Raw genomic sequence first — 18,342 nt, 5'->3', positions numbered from 1 at the left:
CCATGACATGCCAAGAGTTTTTAATTCCAGGTCAACCCGCGTCGCCAGGTCGCTTTGGGTCACCCCCTTCTGGGCTTTAGTTCTATATCTTAATTTTTGAAATTAGAAACATTGCAGAACTTGCCTCCAGCGTTCTCAGCAGTCACTATTTGACCAACCAAGTAGTGAATGTCGACACCTAAAACAAAATTCGCTGAAAGCATGTCCTAAGTATTTTAAAAGCGACCAGAAATAGCAGCCATAACTAAACCCTAATGTGACTCGATGCATCAGCTTGGCAGCCACGATCTGGGTCTACAACCAATCATTGTCTGTCTGCTAATGATGAATAGAATACATTATAAAATACCTTTCATTTGAATCATACTTAGTTTCTTATAATACCACGGATAGCAGAGACGACTAACGCCCTTGTTTGAAAAGAGTAGAACCACAATATACGGTCACACTTGGTATTGAAGATAAGTGAGAAGTTAAGAGTCCATCATCCATAAGAAAAGCAAAGTATCCCACCTATAGATACACTCAGTCCAATACAAAAATCCAGTTAACAAAGATCTTCAACAACAACATGAGGAGCCATAATCTCAACATGACGAATTGAAAGTTCCTACGTAAATAGTTATATTACCAGCCAAACCATCTTTCTAATTCTGGACAACATGCCAACAAGTGAAGTGACCAAAATAGTTCATATTCTATTCTCAGCCCTGCATCACAGAAGGTTGGAACTATTCTCACGTCGATGCAAAAAAACTAGTGTTTACAATCGTATAGGCGATGTAGAGGCTAAAGTGCCAAAACCGGTGACTCCACGGGTGAGGTATGTGATGTATGCTGTCGTCACCACAGCGGCCATACAAGATCTCACGTAAACTCTTACACAACCCGCAATATTTAGCATTGACTTAAACTGGACACGTGCTACCAACCACACTGCCAGACAGAGACGACTATACTTTACTACCAGCAACTGTTCAAGTGTGAGTGGGACACCACGAATGCATCGCACCACCATTTCTGGCGAAACTCCCGCCCGCACAACATTCAAAACAACACAACTCAATAACAAACCCACGTTGCAATATCTCCAATAATAACGCGACATAAGAACCACATTCGAACGCACGCGATCTGAAGAGTTATTCCTGGATTTACACAGAGTGGCAGAACAAATTTCATTTCAACGGTTAAAAGTTTAGAGTGCAATTTAAATATTGCGGCTGAGTCGGCGTAGCGAGCGGCGAACACAATTTAGACTGACTCCGTCGCGACGTACAGCAGAACATTCCCATACAAAACCTGACACGGTGTCCGGAATGTACGTAGAGCTACGGCATTGTTGGAAAACGCCAGTAGGCCTATGAGAAGCAATTTATAATAACAAGACAGGTAAAATAGAAGATCGAGGCGTGAACAGCTGTGGGCAGAGAGCTTTATTGTGGCGACATAGGGTTGAATGTCGCGTGGTCGGGGAGGATATTAATAGAGAGTTGCAGAATGCGCGGTCCCGGCTTATTTGGTGAGCGCGCGCGGCTGGCTCGCGGTGCGGTGTGGGAGCAACGAAGCAATATTAACTTTGATAATAGCAAGATTATTATACCAAAAACACATACATACATAAACTCACGCCCGTAATCCCTAATGGGGTGGGCAGAGCCACAAGTAATCAAAGACAACTTGCAGGCCACTGTTGATACGATGTCGTAAGCTGGATATGATGAACCTTATGGTGATAAGGGATTATACCAAAAAACTATTATGATGTTTATATAACTTAAGGACCATAAAGTATTACTTCGAACATACACGTCGATACAAAGGGCGACAAGCTGAAGGCCCGACCGATTATGCCGATTAAGTATAACTACCCGGTATTATTTACTTTAATGTACAACTATACAATACTACAGTAAGTACTACGATGACGTCAAGTGTAAGAGGGTGCTCCTAGCAATGTTCAGGTCACCACGGCTGAATAATAATGCTCACTCGTTTGTTGCTGATTTAATCAATTATGATTTTGTTCTGTTTTCATCTACATTCGATCTTTTCCGTGACGTAGGCTATCTTCATTTCTTCCTGTTTTGGGCAGTAAGTATCCAGATGCTGCCTTTTTGAACCTATTTCGCTCTACACCAAGACAAGTTATGACTATATACAGAGTTGACCCATTCCCACCTAAGCTTTATTGCCTTTTTATAGTATAAGAAATTATAATCATTTATTCAACGTAATTATCATGGATAAACCTTATTCAATCTACGTCATTTCGCAACGCTCAGGAATAATCAATATACTCTCGACTTTGCGCGACATCCGGCTAATCCCTCCAACAAGCATTGAGATCGTCACACCATCTTTTACGCGGTCTGCCTCGACTTCTATGCCCGCCTTGAGGTGCCCATTTTAGGTAAGAATTATTTATTTTACATAAAATTTGCTTATTATTATCGTTAATACTATAATTATAATAATTATTATTTTATTAAGTATACAGGGTGTTAGTGACATCGTAACGAATACTCAGGGGGATGATTCAGACCATGATTCTGAGTTAATATCAAGTGGAATTTTTCACACACACACACACAGGTACATACGGTAGCCATACCAGTAGGTATGGGTGTTAGTGACTCCGTAACTAATACTGAGGGGGATGGTTCAGACCATGATTCTGAGTTGATATCAAGTGGAAATTTCAGTCTGAATATTCCTGAAAATTTTTGTTTTTTTTTTAATTATTTTCAATTCCATACTTTTGCGACGGAAAATTCCACTTGATATCATCTCAGAATCATGGCCTCAATCACCCCTCAAAGTTTTCGTTACGATGTCACTAACACCCTGTATGTAATACCACAAAATATTACACCACAATTTTTTACCTTATACATATTGTACTTGGTTTATAACATTTTGAGCGGTTACTGCGTTAATTTTCGCTGTGGTCTTTTTAGGCCGCCATTGGCTATGTAGCTGTGAGATTTTCGCGACCGCACCGTTTGGCCTCGTAGATGCCATGCCAGTGTAAATCCTTTACTTGGACTTCCTCAGAATACCAAAAACGCATGCTACGGTCTTCCGTGGTTGAGATAAACGTCCGGGCCTCCATAGGCCCGAGATATGAAAAAGACATACAATAATAATAATAATAAAAAAGTTTATTAAGGTAAAATCTACGACACACATAAAATTGCAAGTTTAAAAAAAAACAGTTTAGTTTGTTTGTTTAGTTTAGTTTATTACTTTAACTTTTAATTGTTACTCCTTAACCAGACCGCGAGCCACTAAATCTCGTCGCTGATCGCTAAATAAGGCGCGTACGCTTCGCTACTACGACCACAACATCCGGTATATGCTGGTCTGCGATCCGGCACCAGCACTACTAGAAGACAGGTCAACTGATAGTGGTACTTTATTTGGCTCGTGAACACAACTACCAGAGAACGCTGATCTCTGATCCTGTAGAGATAATGTCGAAGCTCAGCTCAACTATATTGGTCAAATGTTTGGCTGTTAAACGCTACCAACGCGTGTGGGAGAGCCCCTGTAAAGCCGGTTGCACTGAAATCTATGAAAATTATTGGAGATTCTTGCGCTGTCTCTTATCTGCATCTGGATGTTCCGAAGCGGTAGCAAGTATTATGGTTGTAAAATAGAACAAAATGAAATACGAGAAATCTTCTACTCTAATAACCACAAGAAAAAAGATTACGTCTGTAGAGATGACATTCATCTTTATCTACTTAAAGAAGACTTTTTTCCATTCAAATAGGTTACTAATGGTAACTGAAGAGTGGTACACGGTGGTCTATTCTAACACTCTAGTTTTAGGAATCATTAAATTTCGATTTTAGGATGTAAAGAGATGAGAAACAGACTGCGGCAAGTCGTTCCAGTAGCCTGATAAGAATCCAACTAGAGTTAGGAAGTTAATCATCGTCGCTGCTACTGGGCCGCCGCCGCGGGCGCCGCTGCAGTGAGGCCGCGGCCGGCCGCCGCCAGTGCCGCCCCGGCCGCGCCGGCGCACGCCGCCATCTTTGTCTTTTCTTTACATCTTCCTCTGCTGCTCCTGAACAGCTCTTTTAAGGAGCCTGTGTATTGTTATTCTCGTCTAAATCATTGATGTATTTTCGTCTGAAGTCTGAAGGTTTTCTATTGTTTCTACGCGTAGAATTATTGGAACAAATGTTTAACTTGTATTAGTTCCTATGTGATTTTTGATAATATTAGATTTGATGGAGTTATCAGTTTCGTAGTAATCGTTAGATGTGGTTGAAACACACCTCGATATTTAGATCAGTGTCCGTGGGCAGATTTTGCGAGAGTCAGTTTAAGATATGAGCTGTTCTTAATCGTCATGTATTGTGGTTTCGTCGATAAACTAAAATGGTGAAGTAAGCATGGCTGAAGTGGAAGATTTGAGCTCTACGTATAGTGGGATGTACTGGTTTTATTCGATTTGTGCGTTACATTAAAGCTACCCGGTCATAGTTTAAGAGTTCCATCGTATTAGTGACATCTGCTTTACATTCATCTGTATTCATTACAGCATCAGTGTAGTTCAGGTTTACAGCTCATTAATTCGTTGCTGGGCCTGTGTGTTGTCAATCTGCCAGTAACCGCGGCGTGGCTGCTATGTGTGGCGTGTTGTGTCGTCAGGCGCTACATTTAGACACGTGTGTGAAAGGAATACGTTCTTGAATGGGTTCGGAATGTTTACGTTCGTGGATTGGAGTATTGTTCGTCATTGTTCTTATTTTGACGTGACCTATTGTAGATATGCACTAACCCGCTACTACTATTACATTTGTACAAAATGTTCCTGTACCTAAAGGTTGGCTGGAAGAAATTGCTGCATGAGCAATAAGGCCGCCTGTTATGCCTTTCTGTATCTGTTGTCCTTATTTCTGAATCTTGTGTTCATTGTGCTCGATAAAGTTAAAATACTTTATCTATATGCGTCGAAAGGCATTCAGAAACTCACTTCCGCATATAACGTGAGTGTAAGACTGAATCCATCGCCTAGCTATCTTTTGAAATTATTCAGTTTGTTTTTTTAGAAGTTTAAGGGATATTATTAACGTAATAAACGATATTTTATAGGCAATGACCAGTTTATTTACTTATTTTATAAGCTAATATATATTATAATATTTCTTAAACAGATGTGTAGTACCTATATCTTTGAGTTTCTTGATTACATACCTAAGTACGTCATCACACTAAACTTTCGCTATTTTGATCTCAGTTATTCTGATCAAGCGGACAACAAATTGTGTAAACAACACACCACCTAACTGTCCGTCTTCCTATCACCTACAGAGACACCACACCACACATGTCGAAATTGTCAGTACAAAGTGATCATTGCACCGCAAAAAGAGCAAGTTTAAATTCATTGAGCCCGCAAGCATCAATGGTGACAGAAAAACTGTCGTCGAGTAACTCGATACCACCAATATCAGTCAGATAATCTCCTTTTTGACGAATTGTGTCGTTTTTGCGATTTCCGATTCGTTTGCGAGTGTGTCCGTCGCAGCGGGCGACATCGATACACGTTCTTGCTCCACTTTTTTGTCTTCCCGTGTGAATGCGGTTTCTAGGTTATTTAGACTTAAAGTTTTTTCATCGTCTCCGTCAGCTGTATGTATCGCAACTCAATTGATGTGAATTTGATAATGTCCTTTTGTAAGTGCATTGGGAGTTGTTGAAGCGTGTTTATGAATCTCAAATTGAGGTCGATCAGTTTTCCATTTGTGATCTTCATTTTGTTGTGTCTATTCATAGAGTGCATGTGTTGGTTGTATAGCATTCATACAACTTTATTAAATGTTCTTTTGTCGGTCTCTGCGGAAATCATTATAAGATACTTTTTCAATTTGAACTATTACGTTATTGGTGTCGTTGTAAAAAATATGGGTACGAATGTGATGAATAATACCTCCCTATTAATGTTATAATATGAGGATAGTTATTTTAATACTAAGATGCGAGGAGAAAATTATGAATTAGGAATCCAAAAATAAACAATTTAACCTAGATGTTAACATAGACAATCCATGAAAATAATCATGGTTATAAAAATATAGGTAAGTAAGTTTGTGACTTTGCAATAAATTAATATGAATTAGAATAATTAATTCCTACTCTATAGAAGCAGCAGTTCCTTCTCATCAAAAGACAACTTGAAGCTAATGCCAACATTTGTTCACCTATATTTTTTATAATAATGAATATTTTCATGGATTGCCTATTCACCTAATTACTTATTTACTTTATTATCTTTATAGGTGTTCTTTTCGACATAGTTAATCCATTTTCCCGCAAGTTGTTCGCGTCATCAGACAATCAAGTATCAAGAAGGGAGACTTTCTAATGAACTTTTGAATACAATCAGTAGCAGCCACTCAAGACCCTTTCTTCGCCACATCGTTGAGAACCCATGCTCTATACAATAAGCATTTCATAATATTTTGGCTCGATCCCTTTGATGATCATCCGATAAAAAATATTAAATAATAGTGTAAATAAATATTACTCTTTAAGAGCTATGATTAGTAACGGGTTGCAGAACACAGCCGGTCCCACAGAGGGCGCCGAGTGTTGCATCAAAAGCGATGGTTTGTTATAACATTGTTGTGAGCTGCAACAACAATGGCGGCCCCCCCGCGCCCCGCGGCGCCGCTCGCATTATCCGTGCTCATACTGTGTACATTATGGCTATTTATCTCGAATGGGCGGTTATTAGCGGTTGTTACCGGTTATTACGCGGCTCCTCGGCAACCGCGCGCTAATGACTTGTAGGGTGGCCAGGGAGGAGCGAGACGGTGGATAATGTTGAAGATTTACTAACAGAGGTTTATACAAATGTGATTATGTCTTGAATAAGTAGTTTGTATGCATAAAATAATTTAATAAGCGTGTATATGTGTAACGTGTGAAATTCGCACTGTAAATTTATAGAGAGCTACCAAATGAATAGAGAAAGTGTTTTTATTTAATTTATTTCATATATGTTTGTTATGGTCAATAAACAACCCCAGTTAATTTCCATGGTATTAGGTACAATATTTTGGCGTTAAGTATTGTTTGTCCTATTTACAGTAATGTTAATATGGATCGTCGCGAGTATCACGCGCAGGCGCGGAGCGCAGCGGGCGGTACAGTATGGCATAGTGTACAATGGACAATATCCACAATGTTTGAGTATGATCCTGCGCAGGGCTTGCTGTTGTGCGCGGCCATTATGCGGGGGTTTAAATTATTTATGCAACCAGACAGACACTACACACGTCCGTGTAGGTATACATTAGTGGGCAGTGACACGTACGTATCATACGGTCACGACTACTAATATGTATACACTTTGAAACCATGTCATATTAACTTTTTTGACAAATGAAACCGTAAGTCTCATTAAATGTCAAATATGATAGTGCGACAGGGTTCTAAAGTGGGTGCATAATGTTGCTCATGCCTGTACGTATAATATACTCTCCTCGCCAGCTATAAGTATTTATGTATAATGTAATAACCGCGCACAAGTTCTAAAAACCACGTGATATCAATAGCTATGATCTAAACATGACTTCGAACTCATAAAGGCGAATTTAATGGGTTAAAGAACCAGGATTTGAACCCATGACACTACGATGGAGTTTATAATGATCGAAATAATCATCCTTTTCTGTTTTGTGGCTGGGCGTGACCCTTGTCGATGTTAATGTCACCCCCGGCAACTGGTGTTCTTCTTCTTCTATCGTGTGGGTTGTGAGGTGGAGTACCAGCCTCATCAACTCTGGTGTCAGGTTACTATTGAGCCGCCAAAGGCCCCTGACATGACTCATGTAACGACTACGTACTTACATCAGTAAGTAGTAACCGGGAACAACGGCTTAACGGCGGATAGGGGTGGTAATCTATTATAATTAAAATCAAGATTTTCTGCTCATTGTAGATAAGTGTGTTCCTAATGCTGTAACACCTTATACATTTGATATCAATACCAAAAGTGGCTGCAATTTGAAACACCCTCGGAAGACCGGCATTACCAGACACATCAGTAAAACAATATGCATTTTAAAAGGACAGCCTTACGACAAAAAGCATTTTTAACCGTGTTTTAAAGGATTATCCGTAGTTCATCTATCGACATTAAATACGCTACCGACTCCCACGGAAGCTAAACCATTTTTTTTCCTCAATTATAACTAAATAGTTTGCCACCCGCGTCGCTTTCACTTTGCTAATCCTCGTCGGTAAAATAACTCTAAATGTAGAGGTTATAAAGGCTAAGGATATAGGCAGGATATCCGAATGAGTGCGCCTATAATGCCAATGGTGTCAATATTTGCATCAAAGAGATGCGTGGTCCCGCGGTTCCGTGTCCGCAACACAATACTTCTTACTACAATAGTAACCAATACTACACACCAACTGACGATACTATTTATATTTTAAAAATATTTTGAAAGGTTTGTGTCCACTGATCTAAAATAGTTAACTTACTTATTTATAGGCTGAAACACTGTTACCAACTAGGATCCCGGTACCGACCCCGCCGAAAGCCTTCAACGCTCCCCATTTGTCTGGCCAAGTAGTTAATGCCATCTGCGGCAAATCTACAATAAGTCACGTCAAAAAAAAATTACCAATTCAATATACAGTTTGTAAGGGTGACTACAAGGCTTATAAAGAAAATGGAGATTTGGCGGGGAAACACGCAGACCCGAGTATAGCCAAAATAGTCCGTTTCCTGAATAGACACATCGGCCCCGGGACCTCTAGAGTTTACAAAGTTCTGTAGTTTAATGCTCAAAGTGTTATTATATATTTCACTGTAAAGTAATAATTTAAAACTAAAGCGTCATAAGTAGTATTTTATTATATTTTTATTTCCTTGTAACATTGTCGTAAGGCTTTACTAACAAACTGATCTGTTTTGTTTCCGAATAAAATGTTTTTATTTATTTACATAATTCATCGTGCAATGTGCGTATCAGTGGACGCGTACCTTTAGCTTTATTTCTCCATGCTATTGTGTTTGGTCGGGTAATATTAAAAGGCTTAAAGTAACCCGGAAGTGGTTCAGGTTGCGGCATCACAAACGGGCGCAAATAACAACCAGCCAATTAAAATAACATTTATTTCCTGACAATTTGTGGCTTACGAGCTAATTGTGTTGGTGGAGTTGAAAGACTGTAAAGTAAGTGACAATTTTACAAGCGTTTAGGATAAAAATGTGAGAAAAGGTCCGCCTGGGACGAATTCGTAACTATTACTAACAGTCAAGGTAGTGCCTGGGATGTTTTCAATAGAAACACGTGTATTTTAGTAGCGTAGTAGAACTGTCCATGTGATGGACAGAGTTTCTTATAGAACTCTCAGTCGGAGGTAAGTGTTTTCATACAATAGTGGCTTGTTTCGTCCAATTATTGCTTAGTGCAGACTCCTGAGAGTACGATTTATTAGCAATAGCGTGTTTAATAAATTATCTTGACGGAAATGAAATAAGTAGCAGTACGTTGTCACAATATTGATGCACTACCCTGAGAGTACGATATTATTATTACTATATTAATAAACTCTCTATCATTGTCGAAGATAAGTAGCAATATTGTGTCGTAGTCGAAGTATTAGTTACAATATTGATGCACTACCCTGAGAGTACAGTATACTATTATTAGGTGTCTAGTAAAACTCTCCGTCGGAGAGTTTGAGAGCGTAGATATGCAGCGAGCGGAACTCGCAGAACTGGTTGGTGCACCACCCTGAGTGGCCATCGGTGCAGCGGCACGAGTCGCACTCGTCCATGTACTTCTCTCCGGGGATACACTTGAAGAACGGGTTCTTTATCACTGCAATGCATACACGAAGGTTAATATTTATTAATAAATGAGAAGTGTGGGAAGTGAATGTGAAGTAGAGAGAAGCCTCTCCAAATGACGTATTAATTATTGCAATCTGCATAAGTTCGGCAAAATCTTGAGTCCTGCAATGATATCCCACCTAGATGTGGCTATAAACCTTTATTTACAATAGCCTTTATAACAAGCTGTACGTATTTATTATTCCAAAAAATGCCAGTAACTATGTCCACGGCTTGAGCCTATCAATACCTACACTCAATAGTGCGCTCTCATAGTGGACTTGCAATAGTCTCATGAAGACATGGCTCCTGAGTCTGCTACGAGAATAAGTAGCCGGCCTCGCAGATAATAAGTATAACAATAAACTTGTAAACACTCACCGGTACACCTCAAACATGGAGTACTTCGCTCACACAGCGCAGTCACAGTGGGCTCACAGTATACACAGGAGGGCATGGCCCGACACGCGCCTGAGTCCTGAGGCTCGCACAGCAGACAGTTCTTGTTCTCAGGGACAAGCGTCAGGGAGGTCTCTTCCTCCCAGTGCTGGTGCGGGGGCTTTGGATGTACGAACTGGGACACTACGTAGCTGGAGGGAAAATATTACATAGTGATAAACTTCATTCACGTACGTCTTATGGACCTAGGGAGAGATTGGTGACAGAAGTGATAGTGACACACGAGTTAACATGCGATAGAAACAGGTTGAGATGTAGGCCTAATAAACCCGCCAAGTATTGGGAATATTTACGGACTGTAAACACAAATATACAAATCAGAAATCAGAATCATTTATTCAACGTAATTATCATGGATAAACTTGTTGAAGGTCAATGTAACATTTTTGAATTTACGTCATTTCGCAAGGTGTTATGGCTGAGGAGAAGAAATGACAAGAAACTGCAACAGCAACACATCTTTTAAAAACCAATGAGGATATACATTACAAGTTATTTAATAACTAGAGGAACACATTCAATACCAGACATTTTTATCATTTAGGTAGTCATTAATCTTATAATAAGCTTTTTTACATAAAGTAAGCTTCACGTGAGCTTTAAATTTATTTTCTGACAAATTTAAAATATTATCTGGTATTTTATTGTAAAAACGTATACATAACCCCAAAAAAGATGAATTTAATTTACTTAATCTAGAATTTTGAATAGCAATTTTATGTTTATTTCTTGTATCATAAGTATGCCTTTCACAGTTTCTCGGAAGGAGAGATAAGTTTTTACGTACATACATAATGTTTTCATATATATATTGACTTGCGACCGTCAGTATATTTATTTCTTTAAACAGCTCCCTCAAAGAGTCCCGACAACGCAGCTTATAAATAGCGCGAACTGCTCTTTTTTGAATGATGAAAATAGTTTCTACATCAGCGGCTCGACCCCACAGCAAAATACCGTAAGACATTATGCTGTGGAAGTAGCTGAAGTAGACAAGTCTAGCAGTGGGTACATCTGTGAGTTGTCGGATCCTTCTGACGGCATATGCTGCTGAACTTAGCTTGCCCGCTAGTGATACAATATGTGGGCCCCATTGAAGTTTTGAATCTACAGTAATTCCTAAGAAAACTGTGTGTTCAACAAAATCTAGTTTCTCATCGTTAATTTTAATGTTATTATTTACTTTCTTTACGTTTGGTAGAACAAATTTAATACACTTCGTTTTCTTACCATTTAGAACTAGGTTATTTACTGTAAACCAACTTAGAACCTGCGACACAGCGCTGTTTGCTTCGTCAAATTCCTCTAACTTTCTGTCGATTTTAAATATAAGAGAAGTGTCATCCGCGAACAGCACAATGTCAGCTTGGTTCTGTACTACATAAGGTAAATCATTTATGTACACTAAAAAAAGAAACGGACCCAAAATGGATCCTTGAGGAACTCCCATTTGAACATGAGAGCCCGAAGAAGTTGTACTATTGATTTGTACCTTTTGTATCCTACCACCTAGATATGAATTTAACAAACTGAGAGCTCCATTATTTAGTCCATAGTGCCTCAATTTCAAAAGCAAGGTCTCGTGATCCACGCAGTCGAACGCCTTAGACAAGTCACAGAATACTCCTACGGCAATCCCCTGGTAGTTGCGGCTTCCGAATACATCCCGCTTAGGGACGGTACTGAAAAGTATCGGCGTCCGAAGGACGTAATATACGATCCCGACGACCCGATTACTCTAGCCATAGAGGCAGCCAATCAGCTCGCGACACCAAACACTTCAGGACCCCGATACCGACCCCGCCGGCGTGGTCGACGATTTCCCTCATTCAGCACTTATCGCTATCGACCCACTAGGGTCGATTAATTCCTTCAAATATTTTTCCTCTCAGACGACGCCCTGAGCCGAGGTTCGCGCCCAACTGGGCACCCTCAGGCCTGTTGTCTTAAACGTTGTACCGGGTGAGAGCCTTCAGCGCTCCCCATTTGTCCGGCCAAGTAGTTAATGCCATCTGCGGCAAATCTACAATAAGTCACGTCAAAAAAAAAAAAAAAAAAAAAAAAAAACTCCTACGGCATTCTGCGACTTCTCCCAAGCATCGAAAATGTGTCGAACAAATGTCACACTCGCGTCTGTTGTAGACCGACCCTTAGTAAAACCAAACTGCTGGCTGTGGAGTAAGTTATTTAAATTAAAATGACATAGCAGTTGGTCGAGAATAATTTTCTCGAAAATTTTACTAAGTACTGGTAGAATAGAAACCGGTCTATAATTCGTGGGGTCTGATTTTGTGCCCGATTTAAAAAGAGGAATAACTTTACTGATTTTCATTAAATTTGGAAAAGTGCCATTTTCAACACTCATATTAAAAATGTAAGCTAGATATGGTGCTAAGATATCAATAACAGAGCTCATCAATTTGACAGACAATCCCCATAAATCTTTCGAGGTTTTAAGTTTCAGCTTTTTGAATACTTTAACAATACTACTCGGATCAACGCGTTTAAAATCAAATAATTCAGTGCAAGCAGTAACATTACTTTTAATAATATATCAGCTTGAACAGGAGAGGACCTGAGAGATTCTGTAGTTTTTACAGATAAGCATGCATTCAAATAAGGTAACAGTTACATTTAAGTAGGTATGTTTCGGGACATTAATGTTATTTTACGGTTTCTGAAGCATTAATAAATTTATTTCTGCGCCTACCATATTATGCGTAGCAATGTTACCTACTCAACACACATAATCTATTAATAACAAAATTATGCGGCGGAGTGAATACGTTGTTTCGAAACGCCTGTTACATTATTTATAGCAACGCGCTACAGTTATTCTTACTAGGTAACCGAAGAATAATGGAAAAACAGCCTAGTACGTGTTTTACTTGCATAGCCAGAGATCTGTACATAATCATAAAATCAGTTAGATTTTCTGAAAGTAACACGAATGAGGACTACGGGAAGATATCCCTACTTAAACAACAAAAAAATAATTAACTGATTTTGATGAAAGGTACAGAGGCAGACTTTGTGAAAGGATATAAGATCATTTTTTTATTGAGGGGTAGAATAAAATTGCCGCGCGCGATAAACAAAATCCATGCGGACGGAGTCGCGAGCGGGAGCTTGTATGACCTTATTTCCGGTTAGCTGTTATAAAAACAGGGATAATAAGGTCGATTCTAAAGTCATCGGCCTCTGTGGTCCAGTGGTTGAGCGTTGGACTCACGATCCGGAGGCCCCGGGTTCGAATCCCGGTGGGGACATATCACAAAAATCACTTTGTGATCCCTAGTTTGGTTAGGACATTACAGGCTGATCACCTGATTGTACCAAAAGTAAGATGATCCGTGTTTCGGAAGGCACGTTAAGCTGTTGGTCCCAGTTACTATTTACTGATGTAAGTGAGTAATCGTTACATGAGCCATGTCAGGGGCCTTTGGCGGCTCAATCATAACCCTGACACCAGGGTTGATTGAGGCTGGTATTCCATCTCACAATCCACACGATAAGAAGATAATGTCGATAATGTCGACATGGTGTGCATAGTGCAAGTAGTGTGTACTCACGCCTGCGAGCCGGGCCGGTACACCGGCGGCGCCTCCTCGCCCTGGCCGCCCACCGAGCTGAGGGTGCCCGACATCGGGGCGCCGCGCATGCGCGACATGCGGGACGCGTCTGCGCAACATTCACATCAAGTTTATTACTACCAATTAAGGTAGATACACCCATCGCAAAATGAACTAAGTACCCACACTGAGTTTTCTGTTACTCCAACGTGATAGGTGGTGAGTTGAAAAACTTTAACAAGTTTATAAAAATAAATAAAGGTAACTATATTCCCAATTGGGGTAGTTAGATGTACAGCCATCGCATGATGAACCAAGTACTTACCTGCGTGCCAGCGGCCTTTGTTAGGCTGTTTATTTTGGGTAAATCTTTGGAAGTGCTTCTAAGTAAAGTTTAGTTTTTACACGTTTTCTCAAGTGTTCCACAGGGTCCGTTTACCTAACATGAAGACTCGACAGGTTTGTTTGTTTTTTACAGAAGCGACTGCCTGTGTGACCTTCCAACCCGACAATATGCTGGTTACCCTATTGTATGAACAACACAAAGTAATATTCGGTTCATCGTATCCAGCTCGGGACAAGAATCAGGTGTGGCTGCGGGTTATCTTAGTGTCTGCCCACCCCGATAAGGACGTTGTGCATGTACATATATATATTAAATATCTCCTCTATACAAAGGTTCTTCTCCTCAGTCATAACACCTTGCAAAATGACAAAATGAGTGCAAAATGATAAATTGACCTTCAAAGGGCGTTGAATAAATGATTCTGATTTATGTTGCCTGGAAAAGAGTGCTACTTAGCAATAAGGCCGTTTAATGTCCTCTCTATTTCTCTTTTGTTTTTGTATCTTGTTTTACCAGTGTGTGCAATGAAGTATTTGTTATGTGATTCATGGACTTACCATCGCCGTAAGCGCAGGCGATGACCCCGGCACACAGTGTAAGCAACAGCCGCAACATGTCTGCCCCGCAGGTGGTCAGGCGTGAAGTGCCGCCGGCCGCTTGATTGGCCGCCAATTACCGCCCAGTAGTTAGTCGCTGCAAATATATGTACAGGGAGCGACAGGTAGATAAATAATCAGTACTTGACCGGACAAATGGGGAGCGCTGGGGCTCTCACCCGGTATAATGATTGTGTGGCTGGAACCCACTGAACTAGGCATCAGGATTGTTTCTGTAGTACAGACTCCAATACGAAGAGTGGACGAAAGTTCCTTTCAGTAATTTGTGGCTCTGCCCACTCCGATAGGAATAACGGGCGTGAGTCATGTCTGTGGTTGATATTGTAGGTAAGTATTGTAGATTTTCCGTAGATGACACTAGTAGACTGGACCGGAATGGTGTAGCGAAGTCCAGTACAGTTAGTCTAACAGGCTACATTAAATCAATTTATCTAAAAAACAACATTGCAATTTGTCATTTGCGCATATGCGAATAAAAACAATGTCAACAAAACGTCAAAAAGCAATATTGCTTTAATAGAGAAATCGCTTCAATGAGGTCTTTAAAGCCTTATTGTGTAATTGCCCTGTCGTCATCACATTAGCTTTAGTACAGGGCTTGTAAGTTGAACTTCAGCTACATGAAAGTACAACTCCGATTAATAAATAGGATGTACGTACATAACCTGTTGTAAGCGAATCACTCTGTAGTGCACGGCGGTCAATTACGCGGTATCGGCTCGTTAGCGGCGCGACGAAATTGACGCGTAACGAGCTCTGTTACGCCTGCGGGGGCTGCACGGTTACGATGTCGCGCGCGACGCGACTAATATTACATACATCATCCTATTTGCCATTCAACGTTCGACTATTGGTCGAAACCCGCGGTATTATACATACATACATCTCAGGCACGTTGTAAAAACCGACAGCAGAATTGGGTAGTTTCCTAGATCAAGGTAATTTATGAAGTTCTGGTTACTAAATAAAAACAGATCTAAAGGTGACAAAAAACGTTTTATTTTTTCTATTTAACTTGAAAATTTAATGTAATATGATAAGTGCGACATTTTGTCACGTTTTTAAAGTTGCTTTTTCATACAAATTCCATGGTAATTTCGTGTTTTGAGGTTTAGTAAAAAGTAACTGATTTGACTAGTTGGAAACCACCCTATTGTATCCTTTCCAAGAAGATGGACTATACAGACAATGAGATATTACCTGTCATCATACCATTCATCATGTCCATCTTAGGACTTCGTAGGTATGCGAAATTTCTGCATGTATTGAAACCTCTGTCTACCCCTTCGGGTATATAGGTATGATGCTGTGTTATGTCGTTACTAAACAAGACAATGTTTTTCGTACCAAGTTATAACAAGCCACTATGTTTCCTGGTATCCGTTTCAATCCACATCTATTCCCGGTATCTTCATTAAAATGGTATTTAAAATACAAGTACCCATTAAAATACCATTCGGATATATTTTTCAATAGAAGAAGGACAATAAAAAAAGATAATCTCTGCGCTAATCGTTGCTGATCTATTTGAATGGGTGTTGCACGGGGCGTGGTGACGTCACCGCGCACCACCACAGCATGTTACATTATCGCACACATACAGTCATGAGTCATGAGCAATATAATGTACCCACTTTAGGACTCTGTCGCACTAACATTATTTGACATTTAGTGAGACTTACAGTTCAATTTGTCAAAAAAGTTAATGTGACATGGTACCAAAGTCTATACATATTAATGATCGTGACCGTGCGGGAGGCACACATACATAGATTTTTAATTTATTTATACATGAAAGACGTAAATGTACCATAAAAATATAAATATCCAACATCTATACCCAAAGGTTGCCTGGAAAAAATAGCTACCTAGGTGGCCTATTTTGTTACCATTTACCTACTTCATCAAATAGAGAAATAAAAACAAAAGAGTAATAGAAAGAGTACAATAGGTGGTCTTATTGCTAGTCAGCGATCTTTTCCAGGCAACCTTTGCGTATAATTGATCAGCCCATCGTTGGAATAGGTAGCCTATAATTTTGAGAAGGATATTTGTAACCACACTTTAACACTTAGAGTATCTACTTGTATGTACCACCCACGGTAGCCGAGGTACTCGTGATCTATATTAGTTGTTAATATAATTAACCTAGATAATATAACCATAGCTCAGCCATCGAGGGATGAAACACCTGAAACAACTACAGTTATCTCTAGTTATTGGAGTTGTGACCGATTGTATCGATAGCGTCGTTATATGTCGATTATACGTCGATAACGATCGCTAATAGTGGACACAGAGCATGGAATGTTACGCCCAGCCGATGCTAGAGGCGAAAGATGTAAAAAAAAATGTTGTAATAATTGTAAAACTACAACTTTAAACTTAAGCTTTGAAGAGTATTCGAATTATGACAAATTACTTTTATTTATTTTTTGCGTTTCACCACATTCTCAATTCGTCGCAAGTGAAGATGTGGCTTAAAATTTTGTGGCTAAATTCACCCTGTTTGAAGAAGAATGAATAGGCAGGGAAAAAGCAGTGGGGTGAGATATTACTTAAGAAGTCAGCCAAGCAATGAGTACACCAGGGCACTGGCATCGGCACCCATGCATAGTACAACTGCCCGGAACTCTTCCTCATAACAGCTTCTGAAAACATCACGAGTGTCGATCCGCGGGATGGGTTTATCTAGAGGGGGGTAACCAGCTACGACCAAAGCCTACCATCCGTAAACGTGTCGCATGATTAGCACCACCCAGAGGATAGGTAAGGTCTTGAGGGTATACTTACTGACGACAGCGACTCCAACCCCCACCTTGATCAACGCTCTTGATGATTCCGTACTTCGGAAGGCATGTTAAGCCATTAGTCCCGTTTACCATTTACTAAAGTATCTAAGCACATAGTCGATACGTTACTATCCTAACTTCAACGGTCGGATATGGCAGTGACTTTTGTAAAAAGGAGACGTGTCAAATTTTCAAGTTAGGTAAGTGGATCACGAAACAAAAGCGGGATAAAATGCTAGAGGGATGAAGTCTTTAATGTAACTGTTTCTCAGAAAGGCGCTTCTAGTAGTGGCTGAGCGTTTTTGTATTCCTTGCTCTATGTGTGTCGATTACCAGCTCCACGTAGTGTGGGGCGCGAAGGTAATCCATTTTGCATGATAATGTGAATGTAATAATGTGCAGTTTTGGCAATAAATTTGAATGATGAGCTGATAGCACAATTACGGTGCTGTCCTGGTTATTACTATCATTATCTCGTTAAGAATGACATATGTACAGTTAATTACATCCAAGATCTACTCGTTGAGACTTCTGAAATTTATTCAATAGAATATTAGAGGTGGAATCACCTGATTTTCCTAAAAAGTATGATGATTCCGTGCTTCGGAAAACTAAATCGTTGGTCCCAGTTGCGAGTCGAAACACCTCCACCGACTCGCAGTGGAGCAGCGTGGTGGAGTAT

At 40.0% G+C, this 18,342-nt stretch overlaps 1 protein-coding gene across 1 annotated transcript; it reads right to left on the bottom strand.

Moving 5' to 3' along the window:
* Positions 1 to 9,696: 9,696 nt before the first annotated feature.
* Positions 9,697 to 14,866, bottom strand: LOC126377486 (uncharacterized). The gene is made up of 4 exons (XM_050025218.1): positions 14,809 to 14,866; positions 13,906 to 14,014; positions 10,256 to 10,464; positions 9,697 to 9,863 (listed from the first exon to the last, which is right to left on the bottom strand). Exons 1-4 carry the CDS (start codon positions 14,864 to 14,866, stop codon positions 9,697 to 9,699), a joined length of 543 nt encoding a protein of 180 aa, XP_049881175.1.
* Between the last annotated feature and the right edge of the window lie 3,476 nt (positions 14,867 to 18,342).

This window comes from Pectinophora gossypiella, chromosome 23, assembly GCF_024362695.1.
Source record: "Pectinophora gossypiella chromosome 23, ilPecGoss1.1, whole genome shotgun sequence".
In the NCBI taxonomy this organism is placed as follows: domain Eukaryota; kingdom Metazoa; phylum Arthropoda; class Insecta; order Lepidoptera; family Gelechiidae; genus Pectinophora; species Pectinophora gossypiella.
Note: the sequence above shows the minus strand (reverse complement) of the source record. Positions and strands in the feature narration are given on the sequence as shown.

Excerpts from the sequence above, each read along its gene's own strand:
- LOC126377486 (XM_050025218.1), bottom strand. The coding sequence starts at position 14,866 with ATGTTGCGGCTGTTGCTTACACTGTGTGCCGGGGTCATCGCCTGCGCT. Across the intron at positions 14,015-14,808 it reads CGCCTGCGCTTACGGCGATG|ACGCGTCCCGCATGTCGCGC; the intron begins GTAAGTCCATGA and ends AATGTTGCGCAG. Across the intron at positions 9,864-10,255 it reads TCCATGTTTGAGGTGTACCG|TGATAAAGAACCCGTTCTTC; the intron begins GTGAGTGTTTAC and ends TATGCATTGCAG.